Source organism: Brachyhypopomus gauderio, chromosome 8 (assembly GCF_052324685.1).
Source record: "Brachyhypopomus gauderio isolate BG-103 chromosome 8, BGAUD_0.2, whole genome shotgun sequence".
NCBI lineage: Eukaryota > Metazoa > Chordata > Actinopteri > Gymnotiformes > Hypopomidae > Brachyhypopomus > Brachyhypopomus gauderio.
This window is the reverse complement of record NC_135218.1, coordinates 8,798,244-8,816,828: the sequence shown is the minus strand read 5'-3', so window position 1 is coordinate 8,816,828 and position 18,585 is coordinate 8,798,244. Positions and strand designations below refer to the sequence as shown.

General features: G+C 40.8%; 2 protein-coding genes across 12 annotated transcripts in view; one reads left to right on the top strand and one right to left on the bottom strand.

Annotated features, from left to right (window-relative positions):
• Positions 1-6,178: 6,178 nt before the first annotated feature.
• Positions 6,179-15,024, top strand: LOC143521405 (protein-arginine deiminase type-2-like). Of its 2 annotated transcripts, none has more exons than XM_077014231.1 (16): positions 6,179-6,388; positions 9,104-9,290; positions 9,577-9,646; positions 9,916-9,977; positions 10,565-10,682; positions 10,973-11,122; positions 11,330-11,520; positions 11,682-11,785; positions 12,222-12,333; positions 12,511-12,618; positions 12,733-12,884; positions 13,073-13,220; positions 13,421-13,514; positions 13,599-13,672; positions 13,934-14,068; positions 14,438-15,023. In XM_077014231.1, the coding sequence occupies exons 1-16, from the start codon at positions 6,249-6,251 to the stop codon at positions 14,669-14,671; spliced, it is 2,079 nt and encodes a 692-aa protein (XP_076870346.1). In that variant the 5' UTR covers positions 6,179-6,248; the 3' UTR covers positions 14,672-15,023. The 2 variants fall into 2 exon arrangements, with proteins under 2 accessions (XP_076870346.1, XP_076870347.1); XM_077014232.1 differs by lacking the exon at positions 6,179-6,388 and adding an exon at positions 6,756-6,970 and having other exon boundaries at positions 14,438-15,024.
• A 2-nt stretch (positions 15,025-15,026) lies between these two features.
• Positions 15,027-18,585, bottom strand: part of rap1gapb (RAP1 GTPase activating protein b) — a 56,080-nt gene continuing 52,521 nt past the window's right edge. For all 10 annotated transcript variants that reach the window (XM_077014227.1, XM_077014225.1, XM_077014220.1 and 7 more), the window contains 5 exons: positions 18,235-18,376; positions 17,869-17,974; positions 17,623-17,684; positions 17,440-17,487; positions 15,027-17,092 (listed from right to left, as the gene is read on the bottom strand). In XM_077014227.1, coding sequence (XP_076870342.1) covers positions 17,479-17,487; positions 17,623-17,684; positions 17,869-17,974; positions 18,235-18,376 — 319 coding nt within the window. In that variant the 3' untranslated portion in view covers positions 15,027-17,092; positions 17,440-17,478. The remainder of the gene's footprint in view (positions 17,093-17,439; positions 17,488-17,622; positions 17,685-17,868; positions 17,975-18,234; positions 18,377-18,585) is intronic.

Genomic DNA, 18,585 nt, shown 5'->3' with positions numbered 1-18,585 from the left:
ATATAATGTTCTGACAATTTTATGCAAATGAAAATCACATACACACACTTGTTGTTTTTAGGAAATTGGGATTAGGGTTAGATACAAAGGCCATAGACCAAAGGCCTTAATAACTTTGAGCATGTGAGGTGAAATAATCAGAGGTGGACATTACAGGTTCAGAAAGTAAAAGTCTTCACCAGGATTTTACTGAAGCTTGCTAGATTTTCTAATTAGTGCAATCCAGGTAAAATGTGGAATCAACACAATCCAGGAAGCCTGAGCAAAATACTGGTGGTGACTTTTACTTCCTGAACCTGCAATGCCCACCTCTGGAAATAGGCCTCTTGAATGCTTATTCTTAGTGCACATAGCCAGTATAAAGAGATCTCCACAGATCATGAGAAAACTTTATGAAAGAGTTTAAAAACATTGATCTTTTGACCTTTAAACAATGCAATGTATTTTGGAAGGGAGAAGTCTAAAAACTATATGCGCATTTCAAATTTTGTCTCACAGCTCCATCTACTGGCCAAATAATTTGCAACTTTTGACACTTATTGCATGAAAGAGGTTTGTATGCCTTTGGTAAATATATACAGTGCAGTGTAGTTAGTGTCACATGTCATCAATGATGAATAGAAATCTTTAACAAAGCTGTTAGGACAGATTTGTACATTTTGACCTTTTGGCCAGTGGTGCATTTTATTTTATATGATCAGAAAAGCATTCATTTACAATACAGGCAAAACCAACACAAGTACTCATGTTATTCTCTCCACAGAAGAATTAGGACATCATAAAAGTTCAGGACTAATCCACAGATCAGCAGATCATCCAACAGGCAGTAGACATGGACACTACTGCATGTACAGATGGACCCAATCAACAAATAACAGGCCATTTAGGCACTAAAGACAAAAATTTTCATTTTATTGGAAAAAAATTATTCAGATCATAGAACTAAATCGCATAGCTTTGTGTGTGTATGACTGTGTTTGTGTGGTGTTTCATGTGAGCAATAGTTTTCAGTCAGTTCCGGAATTTAGTACTACCATACTGATATTATAGTGACAAATAAGACATTTTAGTGAATTAAAAGGTTTATTTATGGTCAGGCAGTGCACTTTTGTTATGAGTTGTCATTTCAAAGTTAATTATTTCACTGTTCTGAATTATACAAGACCCATTAATTGTCTGCATTCTGCAAAACAGGATTGCATCACGAGTTTTTATGATTTCTTAGCTTTTTGGGTAATGTAGCACCCTCGACAGGCCAATTTGAGGCACTAAAGGCCCAAAAGGTTCAAAATAAATTGTATTGACAAAATGATTTAGATCACAGAACTAAATCACATGCTGAGATCAGCTTTGTGTGTCTTTCTGTGGTATTTCATGTGAGCAATAGTTTTCAGTCAGTTCCGGTGTTTGGCCACTAGATGGAGCCCAAGCACTACCATACTGATATCTCATTAATCTCAGAAATGAAATAGGACATTTTGGTGAATTAAAAGGTTCATTTCTGGTCAGGCAGTGCACTTTTTGTTATGAGATGTAATTACAATGTTATAGAACTCATTGATCTGAATCATACAAGACCAATTACTTGTCTGTATTCTGCATAACAAGACTGCAGCATGAATTCTTATGATTTCTTAGGTTTTTGGGTACTGTTGCACCCCCGACAGGCCAATTTGAACCAAACTTGGCAGACCTCACAAGGCCCTCAGGCTGTAAAAGCCTTTCAAATTGGGAGTTGATCGCTTACATGGTTTATGAGTTATAGCAATAAAGGTAATTTATGGCATGGCCAGAAGGATATAATGGAAAATTGGTCCCACCTGAAAATTTGAAAATCCAAAATTTTTTTAATTACTTTTTACCTCCAGGGACTACAGCTTATGCTCATACCAATATTGCCATAATTGGATCAAATTCCTAGGACTTGTTTGTAAAGAGCTATTTTCAAACAATTGATGAATGTGACAAAACTATGCATTTTTGAATAGGACTTGTAATGGCAAAGTTGTCAGGTCTACTGCAATGAATAAAAAGAATCAAGTTGCATGTTCCTAAGTGAAAATTTGGAGGAGTTATGCATGATTTTCACAAATAGCGCCACCTAGTGGCCAAATGTTTCAAAACTGCACAGCATGACACATAGTCCTGAGAAATGCACAGTGGTGAGGTTTCATGTTGATTGGCCAATGTTAAGTCTGCCAAATGGCCAATTCATTCAAAATAAAATTAATTGGCTCATGGCAGCCATGTTTTTTGAGTGATGATGTCATCATTGTGTGTATTGATACCATTTGGGCCCCTGATGATGCATGTAAAGTTTTGGCTTGATGTGACTAATGGTTTCTGAGAAACAGTTTTTCCCATGTTATAGCGCCCCCTATTGGACAATCGTGGCCAGCTTTGACCTATGCCCTCGGAGTCATGTGCCCTAACAACTGTTAAAATTTTATGAAGATCGGTCTAAGCGTTGCTGAGATATGGCTGTTTAAGTAAATTTGGCCACGCCTTGGAGCTATTGATTGACATGTGACAACCAGACTGTATGCAAATCTCAAAATGTTTTAAAGCAACTTTGATAAAGAGATTCTCCTGAAAAGACTGACACCAAGATTGTGGTGATCCTATGAAAAACCAGGGACTAGTATAAAAAAGTAGGTTTTGCTTATTATGCAAATTAGCAAAAAATCTAAGTGGGCGGAGCTTAATGGTTCAAATTTATTTTTTATTTGCCTTGACCCAAGGAATCCATCAGAAGTGGAATTTTGTTTCTAGGCCCTAGGGTGTGGGAGATATGGACAAAAACGCAAAATGCTGCGCTATAGCGCCACCATCAGGCCAATATGGGTGTCTGTACTTAACCACGGTCCTGCAAACAGACTACACCATACTGCCAAGTTTGGTGTCCCTGGGCCTTACGGTCTAGGCTGCAGTATGCGTTTTATGCGGAGAAAAATAATAATAATAAGAAATATAGCCGCAAGCGGCAATTACGGGGTCCAAGCACAGGGTATGGGCACCATCTGGCACGCCTGAGATGCGTAAGCATGTGTGTGTAATCACTGGGTAGGTATGGGTGAAGCAATGTGTATATGAAACCTATAGGTAGGCCATTGCATGTGTGTGCATGTGTAAGAAAGATGTAGGGGTAATTCAGGAAATTCTAGTATAGCGCCACCTAGTGGTGCAATTCCCGTCATACTTGAGTATGTCTTAGAGGGTGTGTAGATGAACATAATATGTGAGTTTCATGTTGATTGGCTTATGATAAGCTTGTGAAATGTGAACTGAAAGCTGATTGGTCGATAGCGGCGGCCATTTTGGACATATGATGGTGCAGGTCAAGGACCTGTGTCATAGGTGCATATAGATGATGCGTACCAAGTTTGGAGTTATTTGGCCAATCGGTGTGGGCAGGAGAGTTTTTTGGCCGTTATAGCGCCACCTAGGTGTGCATGTCTGCCAAAATGTATGTGCCGGTCTAGACACCCAATAGGTACATGTGTGTGAAATTTGGAGTGAATACATGAAAGTATGCCTGAGATACAGCAGAATATGTGGATTGTTGGCGAAGGAATTTTCTACGCTTGACTTGTGATGCATGTGGCCACACCCATGTGCAGAAATGTGCACTTTGGCTCCATAACAATTAAAGTTCAGACTCTTGTGAGCGCCTGGATACCACATATGTGCATGTATGTGAAAAATCCAGGGACTAGTACGCGCTCAAAAATTTGTGCAAATTTGCATATTATGCAAATTAGCTCGACATGTAAGGGGCGGAGCATATGGCTTCAATGGAACTTTTTTTAGATGAGCACATGCCTGATCAGGTGAAGTTTACATTTTGTCTCTAGGACATACGGTTTAGGAGAAACACCAGTTTAAACTTTTTCATGCGTTTTTGTGCGCTATAGCGCCACCTATGGTCAGATCGGGCTGGCGTGTTGCGCCTGAGTAGCGGAGAGGAGTACTACAAGTTGGCCAAAGGAGAAGTCTGTAGGTCTTACGGTTTAGGCTGCACAACGCGTTTTAAGGCAGAAAAAAAATTGGCATATGAAAAGCTTGTGAAAGGTGTACTGAAAGCTGATTGGTCGATAGCGGCGGCCATATTGGACATATGATAGTGCAGATCAAGGACCTGTGTCATAGGTGCATATAGATGATGCGTACCAAGTTTGGAGTTATTTGGCCAATCGGTGTGGGCAGGAGAGTTTTTTGGCCGTTATAGCGCCACCTAGGTGTGCATGTCTGCCAAAATGCATGTGCAGGTCTAGACACCCAATAGGTACATGTGTGTGAAATTTGGAGTGAATACATGAAAGTATGCCTGAGATACAGCAGAATATGTGGATTTTTGGCGAAGGAATTTTCGACGCTTGACTTGTGATGCATGTGGCCACGCCCATGTGCAGAAATGTGCACTTTGGCTCCATAACTTTTAAAGTTCAGACTCTTCTGAACGTTTTGATACCACATATGTGCATGTATGTGAAAAATCCAGGGACTAGTACGCGCTCAAAAATGTGTGCAAATTTGCATATTATGCAAATTAGCTCGACATGTAAGGGGCGGAGCTTATGGGTTCAAATGTATTTTTTGTAGAATGGAAGATGACTGATCAGATGCAATTGGAATTTTTTGTTTATGACATACGGTGTAGGCGTGACAATTTTTTGCGCTCTATAGCGCCACCTATGGTCGGATCGGGCTGGCGTGTTGCGCCTGAGTAGCGGAGAGGAGTACTACAAGTTGGCCAAAGGAGAAGTCTGTAGGTGTTACGGTTTGGTCTGCACAACGCGTTTTAGGGCAGAAAAAGAAGAATAATAATAAATATAGCCGCAAGCGGCAATTACGGGGTCCAAGCACAGGGTATGGGCACCATCTGGCACGCCTGAGATGCGTAAGCATGTGTGTGTAATCACTGGGTAGGTATGGGTGAAGCAATGTTTATATGAAACCTATAGGTAGGCCATTGCATGTATGTGCATGTGTAAGAAAGATGTAGGGGTAATTCAGGAAATTCTAGTATAGCGCCACCTAGTGGTGCAATTCCTGTCATACTTGAGTATGTCTTAGAGGGTGTGTAGATGAACATAATATGTGAGTTTCATGTTGATTGGCATATGATAAGCTTGTGAAAGGTGTACTGAAAGCTGATTGGTCGATAGCGGCGGCCATATTGGACATATGATGGTGCAGGTCAAGGACCTGTGTCATAGGTGCATATAGATGATGCGTACCAAGTTTGGAGTTATTTGGCCAATCGGTGTGGGCAGGAGAGTTTTTTGGCCGTTATAGCGCCACCTAGGTGTGCATGTCTGCCAAAATGTATGTACCGGTCTAGACACCCAATAGGTACATGTGTGTGAAATTTGGAGTGAATACATGAAAGTATGCCTGAGATACAGCAGAATATGTGGATTTTTGGCGAAGGAATTTTCTACGCTTGACTTCTGATGCATGTGGCCACGCCCATGTGCAGAAATGTGCACTTTGGCTCCATAACAATTAAAGTTCAGACTCTTCTGAACGCATGGATACCACATATGTGCATGTATGTGAAAAATCCAGGGACTAGTACGCGCTCAAAAATGTGTGCGTATTTGCATATTATGCAAATTAGCTCGACATGTAAGGGGCGGAGCATATAGCTTCAATGGAACTTTTTTTAGATGAGCTCATGCCTGATCAGATGCAGTTTGAATTTTATCTCTAGGACATACGGTGTAGGAGAAACACCTGTGTAAACTTTTTCATGCGATTTTGTGCGCTATAGCGCCACCTATGGTCGGATCGGGCTGGCGTGTTGCGCCTGAGTAGCGGAGAGGAGTACTACAAGTTGGCCAAAGGAGAAGTCTGTAGGACTTACGGTTTAGGCTGCACGACGCGTTTTAAGGCAGAAAAAGAAGAATAATAATAATAATAATAATCGGAACAAAACCAATAGGGTTCCAGCACCGCTGGTGCTTGGACCCCTAATAATCGGAACAATTACAATAGGGTTCCAGCACCTTCAGTGCTTGGACCCCTAATAATAGCAATTACAATAGGTTTCCCACACTATGTGTGTGAACCCTAATAATAACCAAGCCCGTAGATAAAGGCAATATAGCCTTAATATAAAGGCAAACTCTCAAGCCTTAGTGGGCTTATCTGTTTGTACAGAACAAGTACTGACACGTCTGCGCTTTGCAGCTCAACCAGACTCAAATTACCGAGCAGGATATCTGAGATCTCAAAAGTTCACTATGGAGCAACAGAAAACGTCTGGCTCACAGCACAGGACATTTCCGACAAATATGTATCAGCGAACATACCGTCTTGAAGTCAACAAGGTGTTGAGCATTGTTTATGTTGTCGGTACGGAGCTGAAGGTTCACCTGCACAGGTAGGTCTAGTGTCACCCACATCCTCACTTCTCTAACGCGTCTTCCAAACCACAACAACCTGCAAAATACAAACGCAAGTTTGGGAAAGTTTGGACGGGTACAGGAGATAAAAATACATAAAGCGCAGGCGAAAATGATTTAACAGTCTCTGAGGAACATTATTACTGATTTTACTAGTATTTGCCTAATTGATAGGGATAAAAAGTCTAATTTGTTTAGCTTAGTCATTGCGATATTCGCGCAAAGAATCAAACCGGAATATTACAATAATAAGAGAACGATATCTTATTTCTCATTTTTATTTTAGGAAGCAGTAACATTTTCCATATCTAGCACCGTCTAGCGGATATTGTGAGGTCCACATATGACAGTTTCCTCACCAATCGGACCTCTTACTGTACCAACGTGATCTACAGTAAAATAAAGAAATAAATAAGTTGGTTTGGCAGTGGCTGTGTTCAGCTGTATTGGCAGACAACTCGCAGCACCATGAATCCGTCTCGCACACTTCGACTTGAGAGTGGACTGACTACAAGGACGATATATGTGGTCGGAACGGAACTGAGAGTGAATGTATACAGGTAGTATTTATGTAGAGTTCGCTTCCACCGGGTTCATTAAACTGGCAACGTTTACATTTTCTGTCAGTTACCGCAACTATTTCTAGTGTATGATATCTCTCTTATAGTTTCTGATGTTCAGCTAAAGTCTTGGAGCTTATGGTTGAACAGCAAAATGAGCGTGAGAATGAACTGTTATCATGTTGTGAACGCTTGTGAATTAACTTCGGTATTATCTGTTTGCATCTTAACATACTTACTTGCATTTAGATCAGTAGAAACGCATTTCCTGTTGTTTCTGGTGAGGACTGAAAGGTCTTTTTGTATTCTGACAGCATTCCGGTCTGATGTGGGCCAGACTCTGTAGCCTCGTTTATAATGCAAACACTAACAGAGTGTCATTGATGTCTTCGCCTATACACAAAAGGATTCTGTTGGCTAAACACTGGGTCGGCATCTCTTGCATACTGCAGGGCACATTCTAATAAATTTCGGTCTAGATGAATTATATTGCATAAACAAATGCAGGACAACATGTTCATGTAGGCTACCTAAACATATAATTGCCCAGAAAGAGGTTTATGATCGTTATTTTCAAGATAAATCTTTCTTTCCTCATATAATTTTTTTCATCAGCTCACATTATTAGTAAATGTGTAAATTAGTCTTTTTCATTTTGTGTTTTGTTTGTAAATGCAATGTTTAAACTGCCAGATTCGCATTTAACTTCAAACTTTTTAAATGCTTAAGGAAACCATAATATCCCCTGCTTTGCTGAAATAAAGATTATAAAGTAATATGGAAAAGTTGAGTTTCAAAACATAACATTCACTCTTCACGTCCATATATGGTATCTAAGATACAAAGATGACCCACTTGAAAATACATTTACTCTTTTTTCTTCACGAGAAGAAAACTAATGTAAACATCTCTGCCTATTCAACCTACAGCAGTTTAACTGCAGTAACTTGCATTGCACTTAGAAACAAAACTGGATAACATAAATACAAACAGACCACAAGGAGGAAATGAGAACAAAGTAACATACTATCAAACTAGGAGGGTAACCAAGACTGAAGGACAGCACGCAAAAACACATAATGAACATAATGACAATGGAAAACCTGGGAGGGTCTTGCAAATCAAACCCAAATAGTGCTCAGAGCCACTGGTGAGGTTGAACAGTGGGCTGGAGACATCAGTGGGGACAGAAAATGAGACAATAACACACACTGGGTGAAACCCAGAGCCCGAGACAGGGATAGAAAGTGTGACAGGTGACCAGGACAAGAACCAGACTGGGGCTGTGAGATGGTCTACACACAGGGTAGAAAACTGTGTAGTCAGGGGGACGTCTGCTGAGGACAGGGGACTGGTGTGTGTGGTGGTGAGCAGCTGGTCTGTGTGGAGGTGAGCAGCGTCCAGGGACTTTGGCTGTACAGCTGTGGCTAGAGGGTTTTCAACGTCCGCACGAAACTGTGGTGTGGTGGCACAGAAATGCTGAAAAATGCCAACTTTGTAGAATGATAAATACATTTAGTTCCCTTTTCTCGTCTTCAGACAGTCACCATGGTGTCACGCACATGATTGCAGTTCCCTTACAGTAATGTGTTGTAGTGGTCTGTGGTGTATAGTTATGTTGTATATTATCTTGCAAATTCCTAGCCTTCTTTTGAAATGCTTGCTGTCAGTCCTAAGACTGTATAAAGCTAGAGGCTGCAGTTCAACCGGTTGCTTTTTATGTACAAAGTGATGCAGATGTGTGTGTTCACTCCAGAATGTTCATTCTATTTAGTTTATTTTTCTGCTCTCCAGACACTATCACCGTACTGTCACGCACATGATAGCAGTTTACTTAATGATCTATATTGCGTTGTAACTTCATGATCTATATTGTGTTGTAACTTAATGATCTATATTGTGTTTTAATGGTCTATATAATGTTCATGTTGTATACAGTTTTGCAAAATTATATGTTCCTGGTCAAAAACGCACTGAGATTATATAATGCCAGAGGTTACATTGCCACCTGTTGTGTCTTTATAAAGAAAGTGATGCATGTGTGTATGTGTGTATGTGTGCATGTGTGTGTGTGTGTGTGTGTGTGTGTGTGTGTGTGTGTGTGTGTGTGTGTGTGTGTGTGTGTGTGTGCAGATGTGCCCCTTCACAAAGCAAGTTCTTCTCAATAAAATGCACCCCCACCGTGCAGTTCAGAGTGGAAGCAGGTGTCCCGGTTAATGACCCGGATGGGGGTTCCTTTCTCTCTCCACAAGTCCTCACTAAAAACACTGTGCTGTTCATCTCCATGAAAGCTGCAAGTGATCTGGTGAATGAGAGCAAGGTAACCTGGTCCTGCACCCACACCCTCCACCTCAGTTCATGCAGCCTCTCTTGGGTTGACCTGAACCCGCTCTACCCCGCTCACACTGACCCCATGGAACATAAATAATCATATATAAAAGTATATCATCAATAAAAGGCATAATCATGTTCATTTTGTGAATTGTCTTAGAGCCCATGCTATCAGCTGCATCAGATATTTTAACTAATACATGTTTTTTTGCAATGTGTTTTTGCAGTCAATGCAATCCCACTGTAAGGTCTACTATGTTGCTTATGTATTACAGTTATCTGTGAAGTTCTATGGAGACAAGTCAGAACTCATTGGGAATGCAGTGCTACATCTTACAGCTGTTGGTATGTGTCCTTGAACTGAACATGAATGTAAATGAAGCATACATGGTTCTACAAGGGCAGCCTGTGTGAACATGCCATCAGTTTTCACCTTAGGCCTAGTGCTCTGTGTAGGTTTGACTGTCACTCAAAATGTCACAAGATAGCTGTTCTTCAACATGCCATTCTTTCATAATAATCTCCTAATAACCTTCAAATCAGTTACTGGTCTTTTACTTGATGAATACTGGTAAAGACCATATTCTCTTCAACCTGCTAATGTTCTCTTGCAGAAATCTCTCTGGATGTAGATGCAGATCGAGATGGCATCGTTGAGAAGAACAACCCAAACAAGGTGTGTAATGATATACCTGTACAAGGTTCAGCAGGTTCCTACAGGCTTGTGCCTCAGGCATTTTAGCTCAGTTTCTTCAGGACTATACGGTGTTAATTAACTGCCTATTTGACTTTCCCACAAACCTATGCTATCTCCTACAAAATGAATATAATAAAATCTAATTATAATACTATTTATAACTTAGAAATATTGAGGTGAAAGGGGTAAGGCATGGTGTGTGTGTGTGTTTGTGTGTGTCTACTGCCAACTTGCTAACACTGTCATGCTTAAAGACATTTCTGCATATCACTTATAAATTATCTAAATTTCTGCATATCACTTATAATCTCTTCATGTAGTCCGAGGTAGAAATTTACCGCCATTTTCTGTTTCCAGGAAGTGATTGCTATATCCATATCATATTTGTCTACTATTGCCTTGGAGAATGCAGACAGACTTCATGCTTTTTGAATACTTGTGAATTGGAATAATCATCACAGTGATGGATGGAACTGTTCTCCTTTTTGGGATAGAGGGGAATGTCTGATATGAACTGTTTTACGTGTGGATTCTCCCTGAAGAAGCTTCATCTCTCCCTCTCTAAGGCTTCTTGGAAGTGGGGTCCAAAAGGCCATGGTGCCATTCTGCTGGTCAACTGTGATTCTGAGTCCATTGTAGGAAAAGAAGTGGACTGTGAGAATGAGGAAGTCACTAGAGTCTCAGGTATTCAAGCCTTTCATAAGTCTCAGAGGAGGAACTTGGGTATTCCTGTGCAGCAAGGAACTTAAGGGCAGATGTACAGAATATGGGTGGAGACCCTTGTGTAAACATTGGCATTCTTGAACTCACAGTGCTTCAAAAATGAATGGTTTGGTAAAAACCTAAAAGTATAGTCATTAAGTGTTCATACAAGTCCACAAAGAAAATATTTTCTAAATTGTAGTTTTACATGCAGGTGAAAAACAGTTTGTACAGTAAGACACAGAGGTACTGAGATGGTGTTGTAATGGCAGATTTAAAGGATATGTCCAAGATGATCTTACGCACCAGAGGTCCAGCTGCACTCCCAGAGGGCTATAAGCTAAGCCTCCACATCTCCAAGAGTCACGCTGAGAGTGTGAGGGTCTTCAGGACCAGTGGGAATCCACAGAGCTCCACTCTGAGTACGTTTAAACCAACACACCTTTGTAGGTTTCTTAGAAATCCTTAAGGATAATGTCTCATTTTGTTTTACAAATGCAAATGAACGAGTGATCAAACATGACCTTACAGCAGAATATAGCTGGATGTCCAGGGACAACAGCATGGTCTTCATAAGCTGATTGACCAAAAACCCTACAGTTAAAGTGAAATAAGCTTGTCTTTTTCAGAATATCTGCTCCTCAAGCTCTTCATGAAAGACTATCCTCTAGTGCTGAATAAGGAGCATCTGGCAGGCGAGGTTCCCTATCTGGGTGGAGACTCCCAGCAGGAGCTCTTCGTGGAGGGCATTCGTTTCCCTGATAAGGACTTTGATGGGCTCGTCAACATAAACCTCAGCCTTTTAGAGCCTAATGGCCAGGTTAGTTCAAACTCTTCAAAACTCTGAGCTGTTTCATTTATTATATTTTCTCTACCAGAGTAAATATTCCTCTGTCACATACTCTGATAGGCTAATATGTAAAGAGAAGGCTAAGCCTTATTGATTAGTCTCTCAGAACATTTTTCACTGTGGTTTTACAGGGTTTCCCAGAAACTCCTATATACACCGACAAGGTCCTGTTTCGTGTTGCCCCTTGGATTATGACTCCCAACACCCTCAAACCTGAGGAAGTCTTTGTGTGCAGGTAAGTGCTGAGTCTTTAACTACCATCATTCCTACCATAACCACAGGTGAGGTGGACCATTTATAAATATGTAATCTGTACCTAACATCACTTCTGTTGAGTTTCTGTTGATTCTCTGCTAGCCAGCTGGCACACATCCATCACTGAATTTCAATTTAGCTTTCTGGGGGTGGGAAAGAACATTTATTTACCAATAAATAAAGTGATGTGAACAAACACAAATGACTTTCCCTGCCTGAGAACAACTCAAACACATCTCCATTGTTTGGTAGAATATTGCCAGCTTATTCCATGCGAGTCAAATATTAATTAATTAACAGTTTTGTCAGTTTGAAACCCACAGCTGAAATGAACACTAAAGCTCGGCAAAGCAAGGAAAGGTGTGATGACCATCATTAACAACTGGACAAACCTGTTTTCTCCCACATACTGGCAGCACACAAGACAATAAGGAGTTTCTGAAGGCCATAAAAAGTCTGGTGAAGAGCAGTGGGTACAAGCTGACGATATGCCATGAGTACATGAACCGAGGAGATCGCTGGATGCAGGTCTGACTGGCTAACACTCACCACCATGAGTACATTGTTAATCAACTAGTGTGCACAACTTACTAAAGTGTATTAGTCTGACTCTACGTCTTTGGCCAATTCTTGGTCTTGATGCATTTGGAGTACTGCTACAATAGAAGTTCTGATAGTGATTTTTCTATTACTGTGTATCCATAGGATGAGATTGAGTTTGGCTACATTGACTCACCACACCATAATTTCCCTGTCGTGCTGGACTCTCCAAGAAATGGAGACCTTGATGATTTCCCATATAATTCCTTGCTGGTATGAGTACAAAACTCATTTTTGGCCATGTTGTACTAATATCCCAGTAACGTACCCTTGCACATGGATGCTAATGCAGTGTATGAGATCTCTCATACTTGGACATTGTTTCAGGGTCCAGACTTTGGCTATGTGACCCGTTACCCTGTGGATGAGCGGGTAAACAGCCTGGACTCCTTTGGTAATCTGGAGGTCAGTCCACCAGTCACTGTGAATGGGAAGACATACCCACTGGGCCGCATCCTCATTGGCGTGGCCTTCCCTACGTGAGTCTTCCAAGCCGCAGTCTGTGATGTTTGGGTTTATATAGTGTGCTGCTAGAGGAGTGACTGATGTTGGAGCTGTGAGGTCATTTATGTTCTCCAAAGTTCTACCTGTAGCTGATAAAGAAACTAGGCAACTATCACTTAACCTTGATTTATAGCAGTAAAGTACTGAAATGTTTCATCACCAGCACAACAAAAGGCCGAAATATGGCTAAAGTGGTCCAGAACTTCCTTTGGGCTCAGAAGGTTCAAGAGCCCATCGCCCTTTACTCTGATTGGCTCATTGTGGGTCATGTGGATGAGTTCATGACCTTTGTCCCAGCTCCTGACAGAAAGGTAAATAGCAAAGCCCTCTAATATTACTTCAAGTCTTGTCAACATCTCTTATTTAAAGATCTCTTTGAGGGCTGAGAGTTTACTGTATTATGTCGACATCACTAATAGCTCATTTAGAAAGCAGCCTCTACAGATATATTCCTCTCACCAGGATAGTGTTAGTAACCTTTTAGTCTGACTGGTTCTGTTTTATTACCCAGGGATTCAGACTGCTGCTGGCCAGCCCCGATTCAGGATATAAACTATTCAAAAGCTTGCAGGACAAAGGACATGGGAATGCCAAACTCTTTGAAGGTGAATATTGGCAGGTTGCCAATGTGAATGTTCAGGCTGTTTCTCTTGAGCTGCCATTGGTAAACACTATGTGTATTTTACCAGGTAAAGAAGAGGAGATCAGTGTTGACCAACTCATGAGTGACGAGGGGTTACGAGCGGAGAACGTCTATGTGCAGGTGAGGGATGTGGTTTGGACCAGCACTCATGTGAAAGAACAAGACATACAGTAGCTTCTCTGGTCTCAGAAGATGCCTTACAGAACAGTAGCTTCTCTGACTCTCTATATCTGGATATAACTAAATGGGAACCATTGTATGAATGATCCTCGTTTAGTCCACACTGAATAATCTAATCATGAAAATGTTCAAAGTACTGGAGGTCTCTTTGATAGAAATCACTTTTTTGACAGAATATTTTTTTTTTACTCACTCTTTCAGAACTGTATTGATTGGAACAGGGATGTATTGAAGAAAGAACTTGGCTTGGATGATGAAGATATCATTGACCTTCCAATCCTGTTTAAAGTGGATCCTGAAGAGGGCAACAGGGCTGCAGCCTATTACCCTGACATGGTACAGCTTGGTCCTTCAGTGAACAGTTAATGCTGTATACGGTTATTATACAGTCTTATTTGTCTGTTTTGCAAAGCTGTGTTTACATATAGATTTTCTAAATAGAATTTTTGTAGTTCACTTATTTCTCTCAGGAAAAACCACTGTGAACATTGCATTTCTAATGTTTACTTTTAAAGATTTCTTTATTGCATCTCCCCAGAGTAGTGATGTCTTTCAGTTAATTCAGCTGAGAGTTTAAGGTCACACATTTAGATCTAAATGAGCTGCTCCATTAACAAAGTGCTTTGCCTTGCAGTGATGATTTGACCTAGTTGATCTGTGTTGTACTGTACTGTGGGAAGGTGAACGTTGCTTGTGTGTCTGCAGGTCAACATGCTGGTTCTGGGTCAGAACCTGGGCATCCCCAAACCATTTGGGCCGCAGGTGAACGGCACCTGTGCACTGGAGACAGAGATGCGCTCGCTGATGGAGCCACTCGGGCTTAAATGCACCTTCATCGATGACTTTGCCTCTTATCACAAGCTCATGGGTGAAGTGCACTGTGGGTCAAATGTGCGGCGAAAACATTTTGAGCTCCGGTGGTGGAACCTGGAGCTGTGAGGTCATAGCAGCCTGGACACCAGTGATCTCCACTGATCTCCAAATCCTACCTGCTGATAAAGAAAATAGGCAACTAACATTTACCCTTGATTTATAATCTTAAAATACTGAAATGCTTTACACTTCACTTTAAATTTGATGCATTGTATCTAAGGGCCCCAAAGGTCAGGTTAAATAAGAGGTGTGGTCTATAAAACACTGACAGCTTGGCACCAGATTATCATTTTACATACATTTTTCATTTCTACCTAGTCATGGTGAGATATTTTTTAAATTTTTTCTTACACTAAAGACAAAAAAATGTATTTGTAACTCCAATACTGCCTTATTGTCTTATAAATAATCAATAATCAAATGCTTGTTTGTTGTTGTTTTAATTAACCAAAACATACAGTATAACACACAGATCCTTCAGTTTACACTGAAGAACTCAATAAATTAATAAGAACATTGCACAAATCTTTCACCTTTATGATGCATGACTTTTTCCTTACAAAAGCAGAAATGCCATATATACAGTAACCACTCTAAGCACTTGAGTGTTGACATGTGCTGAAAAATTAATATTTCTCTGCTTAGAATGCATTTGTTCTCAAATGTTATTGTTGTATGTTCAGCCATACAATACGTTTGACCAAGGATGAATATAACATGTAGTAACAAGTCCCTACCACCGGAGGTCACACCTTTCTCTTATTTTACCACTTAAATGGAGTTGGCAAAACAGACATGCAAGTCTTGTAATGTGTAAAATCCTATGACACACATTCCTTTTCTCTCAAACTGCACTCACATTTAAAAAACAAATTCTGTAGTACATTTTAGCAAAATGTACAAGTAGTAAATATTACTTCCAAATGAATTGGAACCAAACACTTTCTGGGAAAAATGTTCTGTAACCATTCACCAAGTACCATTAATAAAAAGGGGCATTTATGTTTTATTTCATAGATTAAAATTATAAATTATATAATATGAAAGAAAGAGAAATGTTACTGAAGATAAATACAACTGCTCAATAGTCGAAAAAGTCATGAAAAATTGCAAAAAAAAGTCAGGCAAATAACAAAAGTGGAATCAAAACAGCAGTTTAGATTAAATAATTTCATATAAATAACAGTTTTTTGTCTAGTTAAGTATTTTTAAACCCTTCTGTTTTATGTTTCTATTATGGGATATTTAACAGGTAACCAGACTCCTCCATTATTTACATTCAAACAGCTTCCTGGTTCTCTGGTTCCTCTGACAGGAGGCAGTCTTGTTCAGACATTGCACAGGTAAAGCTGAAATAGGCAGCGTCAGTGCTCAGAGTAGACAGCACAGTGAATAAGTCCAACCTTGAGTGGGATGCAAAAATGCTAAAAAAAAAAAAACGACAAAATGCAATGAAATTAGAGCAGCTAGTTGTGCTCTCTTGAACCATCCATCAAATCCATCAAAAATCTCAAAGCCTGAACACTTCAACACAAAAATATTTACTACAAACGTTGAGCTATGCAGACTGAAGTGCACTTCAAATGAACACATACCAATACTTGGAAAACAATAAATAAAAGCATATGGTGTATAATGTTTTACACCTAGACTTCACCTGACAGATTTATGAATTCTGCCACAAGTCGGTTCATTTGAGAAGATCTGAAATTGCTCGAGCAAGCAACACCAGCAGCAGAATAGTTCGACAGTCAGTAACAACACATAACATCAATATTCAGTTACCAACATGTTTACTCGTAACTGACAAACACAAAACTTACAGCTGATAAAAATTAAAACTCTACACCCAAGTCAAGTGTTCCGGTGCTGCGTGTGCTCACGTGTGCTCACGTGAGCTGGGGCACCAAGAACACGTGAGAAGTTCTGGGTTCTCGTGTGGAGCTTCGTTGTGTGTGTAAGACTACAGAGAGCTCTAACGGACAGGGTTATATCTGCCTTTCACTCTCACCAATAAATAAATAAATAACCCACAAACAAAAAACAAAATCCGAGCTACCAAAAAAGGATGTCTAATGCAGTGTGTGTGTGTGTGTGTGAGAGAGAGAGAGAGAGACAGAGATAGACTGAAGGAAAAAAGAAAGAGTGCAAAATCTTAACCCCCTGGTCAAGGCCACACCACCCTTTGCTGGAGAACCAGCAGGCGTAACTGTGAGATGCTATAACAGAGAGACGCTGTATAATAAACCTCACGTTGTTACCATGGCGCCTGCACAAAGGGTGGGTTCTGTGACCTGCTGCCGCCATAAGGCTTGATTGCATTTTCAGTCGCGTGATGCAGACGAAAGTGGGCGTGTCTTTAAAATGGTGTGGGGTCTCCAGGTCACACGTGCCCAGGTGTGGGGTGCTATGACGATCAGCTCTCCCTCTTCACTTCGCCTCGGGATGACCCAAGATGAGCACACACTGAGTCTCCACTAGGGGGAGCTGCCAACACGGTGTGGAAAGAAAAACATTAGTTATGTTTGGCAATACATGTACTGATTTAGGTTTCACTGGTCAGCAAATGGCTTATAAATATATATTTACATTTATATACATGGATTATAAGTATAAATTGCCATCAAAATATCGCCGATAGATAAATCAGTGATATTAAGATGCTATATAGAATATGCAAAGTCTATAACGATAGTTAAACATGATAGTTAAACATAATTAAAAAATGAATGTAGTGCAACAATAAGTACACATTTAGTACTAACACACACACACACACACACACACACACACACACATACAAACACACACATATGTATAAAAAACAGTCAAACCTGCTGATGGACATCCAGTAAGTAATGTGAGGAGTGAATCTAGCAATTCTGTACACACAGACAAAATGAATCATGTTTTGAATTAAATTACTGTAGCGTACGTGTAGGACACAGTTACAGTTAATTGTCCAGAACAAATTCGCTATCAATCAACTCACAAAGTGACTGTGAAAAAAATCTCACCGAAGCAGAATGTTGTCTCTCTGTTTTTGGCCGAATGGGGTCAGACAGCTGTCGAGAGGGGGCTGTGAAATCACACAGTGGTCAGATCAACCAGACGACAGTCCTGTGTATTCCACAGCAAGTGCAATCAACATAGTACATCACTTCATCAGGCATAATCTGCGCGTGTGTATGTGTGTGTGTGTGTGTGTGTGTGTGTGTGTGTGTGTGTGTGTGTGTGTGTGTGTGTGTGTGTGTTGTAGAGACCTGGCGTACGTCCATGTCTGGCACTCCCCACGTTCTCCTCCATCCAGCTGCTGCTGTACGTGAAGGAGTCTCGTTTGTGAGAGGCTCTGGCAGACGGCAGGTTCTCCTGAAGCCAAGCACACGGGTCACTCTTCACACCACGCTACACTGGTACATTAGACAGCATCCATCCATCCATCCATCCATCCATCCATCCATCTATCTATCTATCTATCTATCTATCTATCTATCTATCTATCTATCTATCTATCTATCTATCTATCAGGTGGCTGTGATGAACGGAGCTGATCTGCTCGGTGTAACGAGGGTGAGGTTGCAGCTGCACGGGTGTGGTGTGGGGGTGATGGAGCGGGTGGGGGTGGATACCGGGCCTGGGTCGTGCTCCTCTGTGACCTGCTGCTCATTCTCATTCTCCTCCACCACACTGGTGAAGCTGCTGGCGTTGGACGAGGAGCGGGACAGGTCGTTAGACTCCGGGATGGAGGCCGCTCTACAGCAGAGTGCCGAACTGCACACGCACACACGCACACACACACACACACACACACACACACACACACACACACACATTAATGGCCACTAAAAAGCTTCATGCAATAAATGCAGCCAATACTGAATTATTACAATAGACCGTACCAACAATAAGCAAACATCTAATGGCGATAAACAACAGATATATAAACGTCACCAAGCAATACCCCCTTTTCTTGTGTATGC

Excerpts from the sequence above, each read along its gene's own strand:
- LOC143521405 (XM_077014231.1), top strand. The coding sequence starts at position 6,249 with ATGGAGCAACAGAAAACGTCTGGCTCACAGCACAGGACATTTCCGACA. Across the intron at positions 6,389-9,103 it reads CTGAAGGTTCACCTGCACAG|ATGTGCCCCTTCACAAAGCA; the intron begins GTAGGTCTAGTG and ends GTGTGTGTGCAG. Across the intron at positions 14,069-14,437 it reads CAGCCTATTACCCTGACATG|GTCAACATGCTGGTTCTGGG; the intron begins GTACAGCTTGGT and ends GTGTGTCTGCAG.